Raw genomic sequence first — 13,647 nt, 5'->3', positions numbered from 1 at the left:
ACTTTAACATAAGGAACACCCTCCCGAAGTTTGGCACATTCCTCCTGGGACACCCTGTATATATATATATATATATACAGGGTGTCCCAGGAGGAATGGACCAAACTTCGGGAGGGTCAAATCATTCTATAGTACTGACTAGTGTGATAGACCAGAATGAATAAAGTTAAAAATGTTCTGACAATTTTCAAATTTAGGGAACCATTTTCATTCCCTATCCATTTATAATATAGTTCAGATACCAAAAGCACTGTAAAATATAAACCCTGAAACTTTCTATACAAAAAATCCATGTCAATAAAGCAAAAAATGTAAAAAACTGAAATTATGAAGAAATCAGTATAATAAGCAGAAATTCAGCTCCTGTGATGAACAGCTGTCATTAATTTCAAGAAATCAAAACTTTCAGTATATCCAACAAATAGCTTAATAGGAACAGCAATAAATTCACGTACACATGAACTCATCAGAAATAATTATAACAAAACACAAAGTTGGCTGATGCTAGCCAGAATCAAAGAGAAGAGGAATGCACGACAGCATTCACGTAGATCATAATCAGTACATATTCTTCTTACATTTTATCAGGAAAGCAGAACTTAAAGTATGCTTTTGAGCTTCCAAATGAAAGTGCTTTCTTTTAACACTTTGGGGACCGGTGGCATATTTTTATGCCCAGCGCTTTTAAACGTGGCAGACTGGTGGCATATTATTATGATTTTAGGACACGTTATGTTGAAACACACTATACCTTGCACTGGCGCCAGGCAGACACATGAATGGTGCGTGATAGACCTCTTGAATATTTGCTTTGTAGTTAGTAACATGACCCCGCTGTATATGACCCAGCTGTTTTCCTTTCCCACTCCAAAAAAAAATGCCTTTGTTCATCTTCCAGTTGCATGCACCAGGCAGGAAGTTACTAATGCAAAATGGATCAAGGTCGGAAGAGGTTGAGGTCCAAGCGTTTTCTTGGAGAACAAGAAATATCTTACTTCTTCTCCGATGAGCTATCTGACGTCCCTTGTGAGTCTGCTAGTGACAGCGACTCACAATCTGATAGTGAGTGTGGCAGGGGCGAACAAAAAATTGTGGCCACAGACAGTGAAAGTGAAAGTGAAAGTAAAAGTAACAGTAGCTCAGAGAAAAGTGCGGGTAGCAACACTCAGGGGACAGCCACATGGGGAAAAGTAGACAAAACGCCTGCTTTGGGACAGTTTACTGGAAATCCAGGGGTGAAGCAAATTCCATCGGACCCAACGCAAGTGTCTGAAGTAGTGGAACTGTTTTTCCACAATTCACAATTCACAATTCAAGCATGGTTGATGTTCAAAGGAGACATGGACAGGTAAAGAAGCCTGTTTGTATTTTCAAGTATATTATGTTCATGAAGGGAGTTGATAGAGCCGATCATTACTTGGTCTATTATTCTCTTCCTCGGAAAACAGTAAAGTGGGCAAAGAAAGTGGCCTTGTGGCTTATAAATTGTGCCATTTTTAATTCATTTTTGGTTTTCAAAAATCTAAACCCTCATTCAAAATTGAAATACAAGGCATTTCTGCCAAATGTGGCAAAAGCCTGGGCTACAGACCAGACGGTGGCGGCAGAACCGGTGGCAGACACAGACTTAGTGCGACCGGGTCCATCAACTTCTATCCCATGCAGGCCTCATGTGGACACCCCTGGGCGACTCTCGGGTGATATGAGGAAACATACCCTCATGAAAACTGTGAAGAGTGAACATGCTAAGGGGAAGCAGCCTTCTAGGTGATGCCGTGTTTGCGCAGTACACAACAAAAGGAGTATGACTGTCTATATGTTCAAGTTCTGTGTTATGCCACTTCACAAAGGGGAATGTTTCCAGAAACATCACACTCTCAAACACTTCTAGGAGCACTGGTAAGTGTTCTCCAAAAATTTTAGTTCACAAAATTAATTAGATTTTATATTAATTTTTAAAGTGAACAGTGCACAAGTTAGGGTAGTAGGTTTAAAACTGCCAGTCCCCAGGGTGATTTAAATATTTAAATCGCTGGTCCGCGAAGTGTAAAGAAGTTAGGCACTAACATGACAAAATTCTATGCCTAGAACTGACAAACCCTTTAGGCTTGTAAGTTTCTGCCCTAAATATAAAACTGAAACAGATGACCAAGACATTCTGTAAGAGAAAATTTACTTGAAGGTGATTTACAATATATTTTTACTTACTCTCCATTATTCTAGCACATACTTCTGAACCAATTCCACACTGTGGCCAACCTTGCTCAACTGTTATTAGATGGTTTGTTTTTATCACACTTTTTACTATTGTTTCTTCATCCAACGGTCTAATGGATCTCAAGTTTATGACCTCGCACTCAATCCCTTCCCCTGCAAGTTCCTTTGCTGCATCAAGTGAGAGTTCCACAGCCCTTGAATGTGCAACCAATGTTATGTGGCTTCCTGCAACAAAATTAGTACTGTACTGTTGTTGATTTGAATGCTAAGTGAGGAAAATCTGAAACGGAGAAGTTTAATACCAAGAATACTGACTTCATATCATTAGAACTGAACACTGTAGGATAAAAAACTTTAAATCAAGAAACATTAACGACCACATCTCTGGTCTAGTGGTCAGCGTTCCTGGCTACAGATCCAGAGGTCCAGGTTCGATTCCCGGCGCTACCAGATTTTACTGGACACTGCCATCTGAAAGGACACCTTTTCAAGTTGGGACCGACAGACGACCCAACTTGTAAAAGGTACCTACAGGGAAATGAATCAGCCGCACACATCCTGTGTGACTGTGAGGCCATAGCTTATTTAAGATTTTGTCACTTGGGTCAGTTTTTTATGGAACCAAGTGACTTTTATGACACCCCCATAAGCAGGGTCCTACACTTTATTAAAAGTGTATGATTAATAAAGGGCTAATCCAAGGGGAAGCACAATAGATCATTGAAGATCGCAGTGTGGGGGCGAGTTTTTATGGCCCATCCCTTATATACAAGGGTTGGATAAAAAGTAGTGGCAACACTGCTGTAACATGAAAGATGTGCGTCAGGTGGCACTAGTGCCATCTGTAGCTGATAGCAGCAGTTCAGTTGAAGTAGTGCAGTGAGTGACTCTGGCTTTGTTTCACTGAGTTGCATTGTGCATAGTCTTGAAGTGCTGGAGCCCACTTCAAGCGCCCTAAGAACATGTTTATGAAACAAGAACAATGCTACTGGATAAAAATTGAAGTTGCAAGAGGTCGTAGTGCAGAAAACTGTTATCAGGGACTGCAAGAAGCATGTGGTGATGCTGCTTTGCCATATCACACAGTGGCATGATGGGTGAAATTGTTCTGTGAAGGGAAGGATGCCATTCAGGACAGCCATCGTTCAGGACAACCCCATGTTGACAACCACACAATTCAGCTTCTTGCTTCTTTGCTGGATGTCGATCATCAATGGGCTGCGTGGGAGTTAGTTGCTGAGGAAGGCGTATGTCACAAAACCGTGCTCCATATTCTGCATGATATTCTTGGATACCGCAAAATTACAGCACATTGGTACCCCATACAATGTCCAAGGTGCAACAATGGCAACGTTATGTAATTGCACAGGACTTGTTGGACCAGTACCAGAAGGAAGGTGACAACTTCCTTGGAAGGATCGTCACTCTGGACGAAACTTGGGCTCGCTCATATGAACCGCACTTGAAGGGCCAATCAAATGAATGGAAGCATCCTGGCTCTCCTCGTCCAAAGAAAGTATGCCCTACACAGAGTAATGTGAAGGCAATGTTCATTTGTGTGTGTGTGTGTGTGTGTGCGCGCGCGCGCGTGCATGTGCATTGCTACATACAATAAAGTGGCTTCCCACTGAATTTTCAACAGGCCTTTTCCACTAGTTTATTTATAAGGATGTCCTGGAAATACGTCAAAAAAAAATTTTGGAGCATGCTGGGAAAGTGAAAATAAAGCAAAAATTTCCTATGAACACAGATCCTAAAAGCAACTTCTTGTGGTATCTTACAACAGGGACATAGTTTGGGGGGGGGGTTTGCCATCAAGAGGACAAAAAAAAAAAATAAAACCAAATGTAAATATTTTCATAAACTTTACACACAAAGCAAAAATTTCTTTGCATTAGAAACTGCCCGATGCTCTCAAGAACTTCAGGTTTTCCCCTTGTTTTGATAGCTGGGATGCTGACCTGGATCTTCAGGTATCCCCAGATGCAGAAATCACATGCATTCAACCCTGCAGATCTAATTGACCTGTGTATTGGGCTTCCACGTCCAATGCACTGAAGTCTGAGGATTTCATCCAGCATTTCCCTTACCACAAAGGGCATTGACCTGGACTGCCATCATGCACACTGTGTTTCTCAACCCAGGTGGCATATGCTCTAGGGCAGCTGGCAATGCATCTTGTAAAATCTTGTGGTACACTGTCCATTAACATGTTCCAGCAACTGATATAGGCTTATTATCTTGTCATAAACAACTCCTACTAATACATGGACTGAAAACTGCTTCTGATGGTTGAGGGTCTTAATGCACAGCAGTTCTATCATTCCATGTGTGAGCATAACTGAAGTTGAAGGTTCCATCCCATATGAAACAAGCTTCATTAGTGAAAACCAACCAAAACAAGGCTGTATCTTGAAAGACATATATTTGCAGATGTATGTTCAGAAGAACATTTTGCTTTATTTCCAACCTCTCAAAATGCTCCTTAGTTTTAGAGGTATTTCCAGGTCACTCTATATAAATAAAAGTAACTTTATTCAAATTTAAATTATCATTTCAGCATAATGTGCTTTTTCAGAAGAAACAGTCAAGATTACCAAAAATGTGAGGTAGTGACATTTCACTATACATTAAGGAACAAGTAGTCTCATACAAGTTTATCTTACCTGGGCGCTCTATTTTTGCCTTTCCTATTGGCACAAGAAAATCTTTAGACATGGCTTCATCTGATACAGGAAATGCAACACCATATAAAATCTCGTTCTCCAGTACCACAACTGGATCTGGGTCACGAATTGCTGCTTTTATCAAGCCTTTGTGATCTTCAGCTGTGTAGGGGGAGACCACCTGTAAGTTGTGTCCTAAAACTGAGTTTTCTTCCAGCTTCATAACCAGACGATTCATATTTATAAAAACTGTCATCACATTACATATTTTGTGTTCTAAGCAACTGCTAAGACAAACATAGGTGGATAATAATAAAATGAATCTTTTGAGGGGATGGGGTGGAATGGACTGGATTTATCTGGGTAAGGATTGGGAGCAGTGGTGGGCTCTTGTGAACATGGTAATGAACTTTCAGGTTCCATAAAATGTTGGGAAATTCTTGAGTAGCTGTACAACTGGTGGCTTCTCAAGAAGGGCTTAGTTAATTCATCAGCAACTGATAATTTGCAGGTTATTACCACAAATACCTTAACTTGGGACATATTCAAATAAAAAAGTGCAAAGCAGCTTTACAACTTTCAAGGCATATAGAAAAGTTATTTCATCATACAGGCATACAGAAAACTATATAATGTGGTAACAAATCAAACACAGAAACTTTCAGTGGCCACAACACTGCAAAATGGCTGAGAGGTGTAACAGCAGATATCCACTCAACAGCTGACAGAACCGTATGGTGTCCATAAAGTACAAATGCTCTTACCCAGACACTGTATGGATGCAGGAATGGAGGAAAAAAAAAATTATATGAAATTACAGTGCAACAGATGTGGTGCCCACTAAGAAAGACAAACCCCTCCCCTCACTGAAAAGGGGACCCCATTTCCAAACACACAAACGGTCTTGCAACAAACACAGATTAGGTCCTGAGCCCCAAAACCAAGAACGACTGTGCTGGTGAGAGTAAGCAGTGATTTACTGGACTGGACTGGACTGGAAAGTTAGTCAGAAGTCAGAGGTCAGAGTTGGCAGTTACAGCCTGAAGTTACAATGTTGGACGCTGCCACCAAGCAATGACTGGTGAACACGCAGCAGACTAATTAGACTTGGTGTTCACAGTAGTAATTTGTAGAGTGTGTAGATCTGTAAAACTGTTATAATTATTTGTAGTTACGAGTTAAAAGCATTCACTTATCCAATTATCAGTCCAAACCCCATGTCTGGTCATTAACAGGTGACACTACGAGGAACTACCTTCCATTACAATAAACAAGCATTAAATTCATATAAAAGTGTTCACTATTAAACTGACAAAAATCAATACCATTTATCATATAAGTAAACAATCAATATTAAGGCTTCAGTGTACACAGTTATTACACAGAGCCAAAGAAAATTAACTATATGCAACTTATTTAACATATGCTGCAAAGTCCTATTACAATGGAGCACTACATTAAGAGACTAAAATGAATCTGATTTCAAAACTCAATCACATATTTATTTTAGCATTTTTAATGTGATCTTTAGAATAAATAATTTAAGCATTTGTTTTTGTGTATACTGAACTGTTACTATCAAGAATAAAAGAATTTGGCAGCACAGCCAATTATAATTTAATTAAATATATTGTAGCGTGTTTTGTGTGTCACGCTACAAATAAGTTTACGCCGTTGTTTGATATAGCGAATTTACTCCGCTCGCTCACCTTACACACACCTTACAATCATTTGCTCTTGCAGTGTTACAATTACTGCTTACAATATCTCGGCAATACTGGACTGCCTTCTCTGGCGGTTTATAGCAGACTCCCTGTGCGAATGCATTCAACCCTGTTTTATAACCTCGGTCGCTACAAAGCAACGAACCCTCTGTTATAACCATGGAGACTCCTGTTAGAACTACAATAGAGCGATTGTTGTTTTCTATGCAACGGTCTATTCTAGCGTTTCCATAGAAGTGACTCTTCTGGATTCCCGACACGTTACAATATATTTATATATATATATGTAGACCTATAATTCAGGTGTGCGAAATTTCACTTAAGTATTACTGAGAATAAGAAACTTTGTTATAACCTTCATGTGTTCAGAAAACCATTAGTCACTGTTTGGCAATATACACAAGCATATGAAGAATTCCTATTTTGTCAGAATTTAACCAAAACTGGATTATGACCACAAATTTTAATTAATTTTCCAATAAGAGATTTCATGAAAATCATTTCTGTGGTTCCTGAGTCGTTTCATGTGTACAGACAAATAGATAAGGTGAATTTAATGGGTACTCCTCAGGTTTCTGAGTGTGCCTAGAAAGCGAATTTCCTTATGGACCATCTTTCATTTGTGGGATCAGAAAATTCTGTAGCATTTTTGAGGTACACAATTTCAGTGACACTTCTTTCCACTATGAAGAGGGCCATAAACCTTAGTGTTACTTATACCAAATACAAATATTCACACCTGAACAGTCACAAATGTGTTCCATGATCTCACTAGGACTGTTTCTTATTTGTTACTGAAAATAAGATATCTAGCCTTTATCCTTTTATATGTGGTCCATACAGAACATGTAATGCTGCAACTTTACTACCATCATTACAGCTGGAAAGACCCGCAATGTTCAGTTTTATTTGTAAATATTTTTAAACCACTTTTCACACTTCATTTTGTGGAATTCCAAATTCATTATTCTCCTTCCCATATTGATTTTCTAGGACTCTGAAGGGAAGCATATCCTCCCTCATCCACCTGTTTCTTATTCAAAGACTGACAACCTGTTTTCTTTGTGATACTAACACCATACTATCCCAACAAAGTTTCTATAAAACACCTAAATCAATGATCTACTATGAGATTCTTTAGCATAATGTATACAGAATGTTTCCTAAAGTTCTGTGGCAGACTTTGTTTCTTGAAATCAGAAAATACACTGAGCATCAGTAACACTACCAGTTTGCTCTGTATGAAGGTGCTACTTGGCATGTCATACTACACTTAACAGTGAGAGAAGTAATCATCATATCCATCTATTAAACATACTTCTACCCAATTAGAAGTGATCGATGTCCTGTTATAGGCACTAAAATTTGAAAGCTACTCTGTACTCACCATGTACAATTGTGTTGATATTTATGAATTAAAAATGATTAAACCCAGTTTCAATCCCTTGGAATTTTTGACAGTATGGGTTCTATACTGCCTGAAAATAATTCCAAAATAAAAAGTTTTTAATCTTTCAGAAATCTGACATAGTTTCAAAGGCTAGGTAAGCTCTATATTATAGCGAAGAACTGGCAGTCTTGCATCCAAGTCCCAAAATGCCACAATATATACAGTTGGGTTATAAAAACTGAACAGCCTTTCATTACACCACAATAATATAAGTGTTCAGGTCTGTTATATCTATACTTTGACTACACAGTAAGTAGTGATCTCTTATTTTCTTTAACCTTGTGCAACCAAACCACATTTCATAGGGTAATGTACGAGGGGCGTTCAAGTTCTAAGGTCTCAGATTTTTTTTCTCAGGACTGGGAGCAGATAGACACATGCGGTTTAGTTTAAAATACGTGTGCACTCTTTGTGAATGTGTGACAGAGATGGCAGCACTGTACAGAACACAGAACTCTAGTGGTGGCGGCGAGAGTGAGGAATGTTTTTGATACTTAAAATGGCAACGTTTTCGTTACACTAACAGCGAGTAATCATTCGTTTTCTCAACTTGCGTAGTGTGACACCCATTGAAATTCATCGCCAGTTGAGTGAGATGTGTGGTGATGGTGTGATGAATGTGAAAACTGTGCGCTCGTGGGTGCAACAGTTCAAAAAAGGCCGAACGTCGTGTGACAATGAACCAAAACAATCTCGGCCTCGCACCAGCCGGTCTGACATCATGGTCAAGCGAGTTGAGAAAGTTGTTTTGGAGGATCGCCGATTGAGTGTGGAAAACATCGCTTCCAAAGTTGGCATTTCCGTGAGATCTGTGCACAAAATCCTGCATGAAGACCTGCGAATGCAGAAAGTGTCCTCCAGGTGGGTGCCACGAATTCTTACGGACGACCACAAGGCTGCGCGCATGGAAATTTGCCAGGTGATGTTGACACGTGATGAAGACATGAATGGGACTCCACCAAAAAAATTCTGGGTAAGCGCCAATGCTGAAAAAATGGTGGCCATGTTTTGGGATAGCGATGGCACAATCCTTACTCATTGCGTTCCAAAGGGCACTATGGTGACAGGTGCATCCTACCAAGATGTTTTGAAGCACAAGCTCTTTCCAGTACTGCGAGAAAAACGGCCAGAAAGGGCTGCGTGTGTGCTCTTTCACCAGGACAATGCACCAGCGCATCGGGCGTACACTACGCAGCAGTTTCTTCGTGAAAACAACCTTGAAACGGTTTCTTATGCTCCCTACTCACCTGACCTGGCTCCTGGCGATATTTGGTTTTTTCCCCAACGATGAAAGGCACTCTCCGTGGTCGCACATTCACCAGTCGTGCCGCTATTGCATCAGCAATTTTCCAGTGGTCAAAAGAGACTCCTACAGAAGCGTTCGCAGCGGCCATGGAATCATGGCGTCGACGTTGTGAAAAATGTGTATGTCTGCAGGGAGATTGCGTTGAAAACTGACAAAAGTTTCAAATTTTTTTGTATGATAATTGTGTGAGAAAAAAAATCGGAGACCTTAGAACTTGAACACACGACGTATAAGCATGCGTTGAAATTTGTTAAATTTTCTATTCAACTACAGATTTAGCTTCATTTTATGTAGATATGTTCCCAATATTGTACTGATAATATAAATATCAAACAGATTGGCAGAGTCATGACATAGCCATGACATTCCTTTACCAAAAAACAAACTCCGTGGTGCAGATTACTAAGAGAAGTTCACACTTATTCAGCTGACCAAGAAATTTCACATGTTATGGAACCTGAAGGTTCATTCTCATGTTCACAAAAGCTTGTCATTGGACCTGTTTTGAGCCACTTGAATTCAGTGCACAACTCCACAACCTATTTCTCTAAGATTCAATTTAATATTATCTTCCTTCCTATACCTATGTCTCTCAAGAAATCTCTTCCCTTAAGGTTCCCTGACCACAAATTTGCAAGCATCTCATTTATCTCATGCATGCTACATGTCATGTCCCTTTAAACCTCCTTTATTTAGTAGTTCTTAACAATATTAAAATTGTCCCTATGCTTAATTAATTAAGCACTATACCATGAAGACCTACGCGGATGCGGAGGTATAGCTCCATGATTCTTGACCTCGGCACTAGATGGAGGTGAGTGGACAGGAGGCTGGGTGGGCCCCAGAGCCAGTGCAGATGCTGTGGAGTAGAAAAAATCTTGCTCCACCTGGGAATCGAGCCCCAACCATCCAGCCCATAGCCCGTTCCTATACCAACTCCTAGAGATAATTTGTGTTCTTCTTCTAATTATGTATTGTTCTAAAAAGCCAATCACTTTTTTAATTTCCTGAAACACTCAAACAAACAACTAAAATGCTTATAATGAAGAACAGTGATGTATAAACAAACATTTGATGGCCTTACCTTTAGTCCTGGGCAATGACTATACCAAGCTCCAAAACATTGTGAATGTTGTGCTGCAACACCTGCTGCAGCCCCATTTGGTCCACGGAAAACTATTGGCACATTCACCTACATAACATAAATGGTTTCCATCAGTTTTAAACATCGTCACACAGTATAAATATTGACTGTAGAGAATGTAATTAAACTAAACACAGTAATTTACATGAGCACACGACCGACACCAATGCCAATTAATAACGCAAGTATATACTCCAAGTGAAGAACTGCTACTAACAATGAATGTGAGGGAACTGCAGCTCCTCTGAAGACTTGTATACTTCAGTTTTCACAGACTACACCATATTCGATTAAAACTATAACCGATGAAACTGATAAGTGCATAATAAGGAGAAAGTGACTCTTTCTCACTAAGCATCCAGACATAGTGGCACAAAGAGCAGCTTAACATTTCATGAGGAAAAACACCACTGGGGAGAAGAAAAATTTGTGGTTTTCCATTGATGGAACTTTGCTTCATACACACTACACAGCCTGCATCTACCTGTAATATCATAATATAACAATGTACAACTGCACTGCCAGTCAGAAATTTGCAGCAGTTCACACTGGACAGAGAATCGGGTTCATATTAGGATCATTTTTAATGTATGACGACATGAAAAGTCGTCTGATTATCAAAATGAAATGGGCAAGTGCACACCACTGAAACTAAAAACTCCACTTTCTGACAAATGTCACTGATTTCAAGCAGGCAACTGGTTTCCACCTTAGCAGGCACGCACTGAAGAAACTTATGTTTGATTAGTTGCTCACATCACCTTATGCGGGTATGTTCGTCTGACGTAATGCATGGTTGTATATTTAATTTCATGCAATGAAAGATAACAATACTGATCCTGTCATAATATGGTGGTAGTTGAGACCGGTTGAGACGGCATGAGAAGAGAGTACAAAGACCATAAAGAAAATATTGGGATGTTAATTAGTTTGTTTCAATTAAAGTAAATTTATTTTAATCAGGAAACATCGCATTCACACATCATACGAAATTTTGACATACAATGCAACAATTGTAGCCAAGCCACACTGCGCTCATTGCTAGGCAGTGCTGCGGTAAACACATCTCGGAAGTAGCTAATCAACATGTTGCTGGGCAACGTCTCTGTAGATGCAACAATTCAATAACAGTAGAGCAAGCTGTGTTTTCTGCATATCCATGTGTGGGTTTATAGGAGACAGGTATTCCTAAAAAGTGAGTTCTCAATGAGAGTTCTCAGTGCGAGACAGACACAGGAGGTCCATAGTGGAAGATTTTATGTACAATACTTGTAGTGATTTCAAGTGAGTTTCTGTGTTGAGATCCGTTGCTAGGAGACGACTAGTGGAAACAGAGTATCCTAGTGCCTGTGCAATGGTTAACTGGAAAGTCTGTAAATCAACAATAGCACTGTATTGGATGTATTTAAGTGTGATAATGAGATTAGCGTAGACAGCCCGGGAAGGTTCAGCAGTTGAGAGTACAAGAATGAGAATGGAGCACATATAAATATGGAAGCAAGCACACCACATCTACACAAGTGAAGACAACACCACACGCTGCTAGAGGGAACAACACACAAGAAAGGGGAAAAATTACAGATTGCAGACATAACACAACAACAGGCTTATGAACAGAAAAAAGGCTGCTAAAATGAAATATCTGAAGAAAAGGATAGAGACAAAAACAGGTGCACGATGCCCCTTGTGAGGTGCAATATGATTTTTACAACATTTAAAGAAATTTTTAATAGATTTCATTTTATTTAAATTAAGTGGACTACAGCGTGTGCTATTTTAGTGCGTACCAGCTACAACTATGATGTTTTAAATCATGAAGTGTGCAGTCGCATATGTGATGAATGGACAATATTAGTGCAGTGTAGCAGTTTTAGCATAGTAAGACACCTGAAGATGGCCATTTAGGGCCGAAACATGTTATATCAAAAGTGAAAGTGAAAGAAAGATTGAATAATTCATTGCATTTTTGACGGACTGTGTAGTACATAAACAGTTTTAGATATAGTAAGGCAACAGGATGCTAAAATACAGGAATGTGAATTGTGAAGACTGAGTACAGCTATGGACAGAAGAGTTATGAGAGAGAAATAGTAGCAGCAGAATCATGAGAAGAGGTCAAGTTGGAACTAGAAGTGACAGTGAGTGTGTGTGACACAGTCAGCTAGAGTTACGAGATAGAAACAGAGCCAATAGAAGCACGCAAACAGAGTGAATTGTAACCAGGTCAGCCTGTGAGAATTTAAAGTGTGATTTCAAGACTTTATGTGTGCTATAGTGCAGTGGGATTCAGATTGTGCAATTCAGCGAGTACTGTATAGCTTCTGTGTTATAAATACGTGAAAACTAATTCATATAGATTGAGAAGATTAGCATGTAGGGATTATAAATTGTGTAAACCCACAATAATGTAATAATTAAGTGTAGTTACGACTACTGAAGATTCAATAAACAAATTAGCAATCCGTACCCCAGCATCTTACTCACCCAAATATATGACAATACATTTTTCTATGGAAAGGGGAATGAGAATCATGAATTAGGTACAGGGTTTTTCATACATAAGAGATTCATATCGGCAGTTAAGAGGGTAGAGTTCGTTAGTGATAGGATACCATACATAATATTAAGAGGTCACTGGCGTGATCATTTTGAATGTTCATGCCCCAACAGAAGATAAAATTGATAATATAAAGGACAGGTTCTACGAAGCACTAGAACATGTACTTGATAAATTGCCAAAGTACCATATGAAAATTTTGTTAGGAGATTTCAATGCCAAAGTAAGTAGGTAAGACATTTTCAAACCGACAATTGGGAATGAGAGTTTGCATGAAATTAGTAATGATAATGGAGTCATAGCAGTAAACTTTGCCACATCAAAAAATCTTACTATCAAAAGTACAATGTTCCCACATCGTAACATCCATAAATTTACTTAANCATATGAAAATTTCGTTAGGAGATTTCAGTGCCAAAGTAGGTAGGGAAGAACTTTTCAAACCAACAATTGGGAATGAGAGGTTACATGAAATTAGTAATGATAATGGAGTCATAGTAGTAAGCTTTGCCACATCCAAAAATCTTATTGTCAAAAGTACAATGCTCCCACATCGTAACATTCATAAATTTACTTGGACGTC

At 39.2% G+C, this 13,647-nt stretch overlaps 1 protein-coding gene across 2 annotated transcripts in view; it reads right to left on the bottom strand.

The window, feature by feature from the left end:
- LOC111873187 (pyruvate dehydrogenase E1 component subunit beta, mitochondrial) overlaps positions 1 to 13,647 on the bottom strand; it is a 26,866-nt gene that overhangs the window by 5,771 nt on the left and 7,448 nt on the right. For both annotated transcript variants that reach the window (XM_023867695.2, XM_023867694.2), the window contains 3 exons: positions 10,448 to 10,555; positions 4,884 to 5,064; positions 2,209 to 2,442 (listed from right to left, as the gene is read on the bottom strand). In XM_023867695.2, the coding sequence (XP_023723463.1) occupies positions 2,209 to 2,442; positions 4,884 to 5,064; positions 10,448 to 10,555 (523 nt within the window). The remainder of the gene's footprint in view (positions 1 to 2,208; positions 2,443 to 4,883; positions 5,065 to 10,447; positions 10,556 to 13,647) is intronic.

Source organism: Cryptotermes secundus, unplaced genomic scaffold, assembly GCF_002891405.2.
Source record: "Cryptotermes secundus unplaced genomic scaffold, Csec_1.0 scaffold540, whole genome shotgun sequence".
Taxonomy (NCBI): Eukaryota; Metazoa; Arthropoda; class Insecta; order Blattodea; family Kalotermitidae; genus Cryptotermes; species Cryptotermes secundus.
The sequence above is the reverse complement of the archived record's forward strand: the minus strand, read 5'-3'. Positions and strand labels throughout refer to the sequence as shown.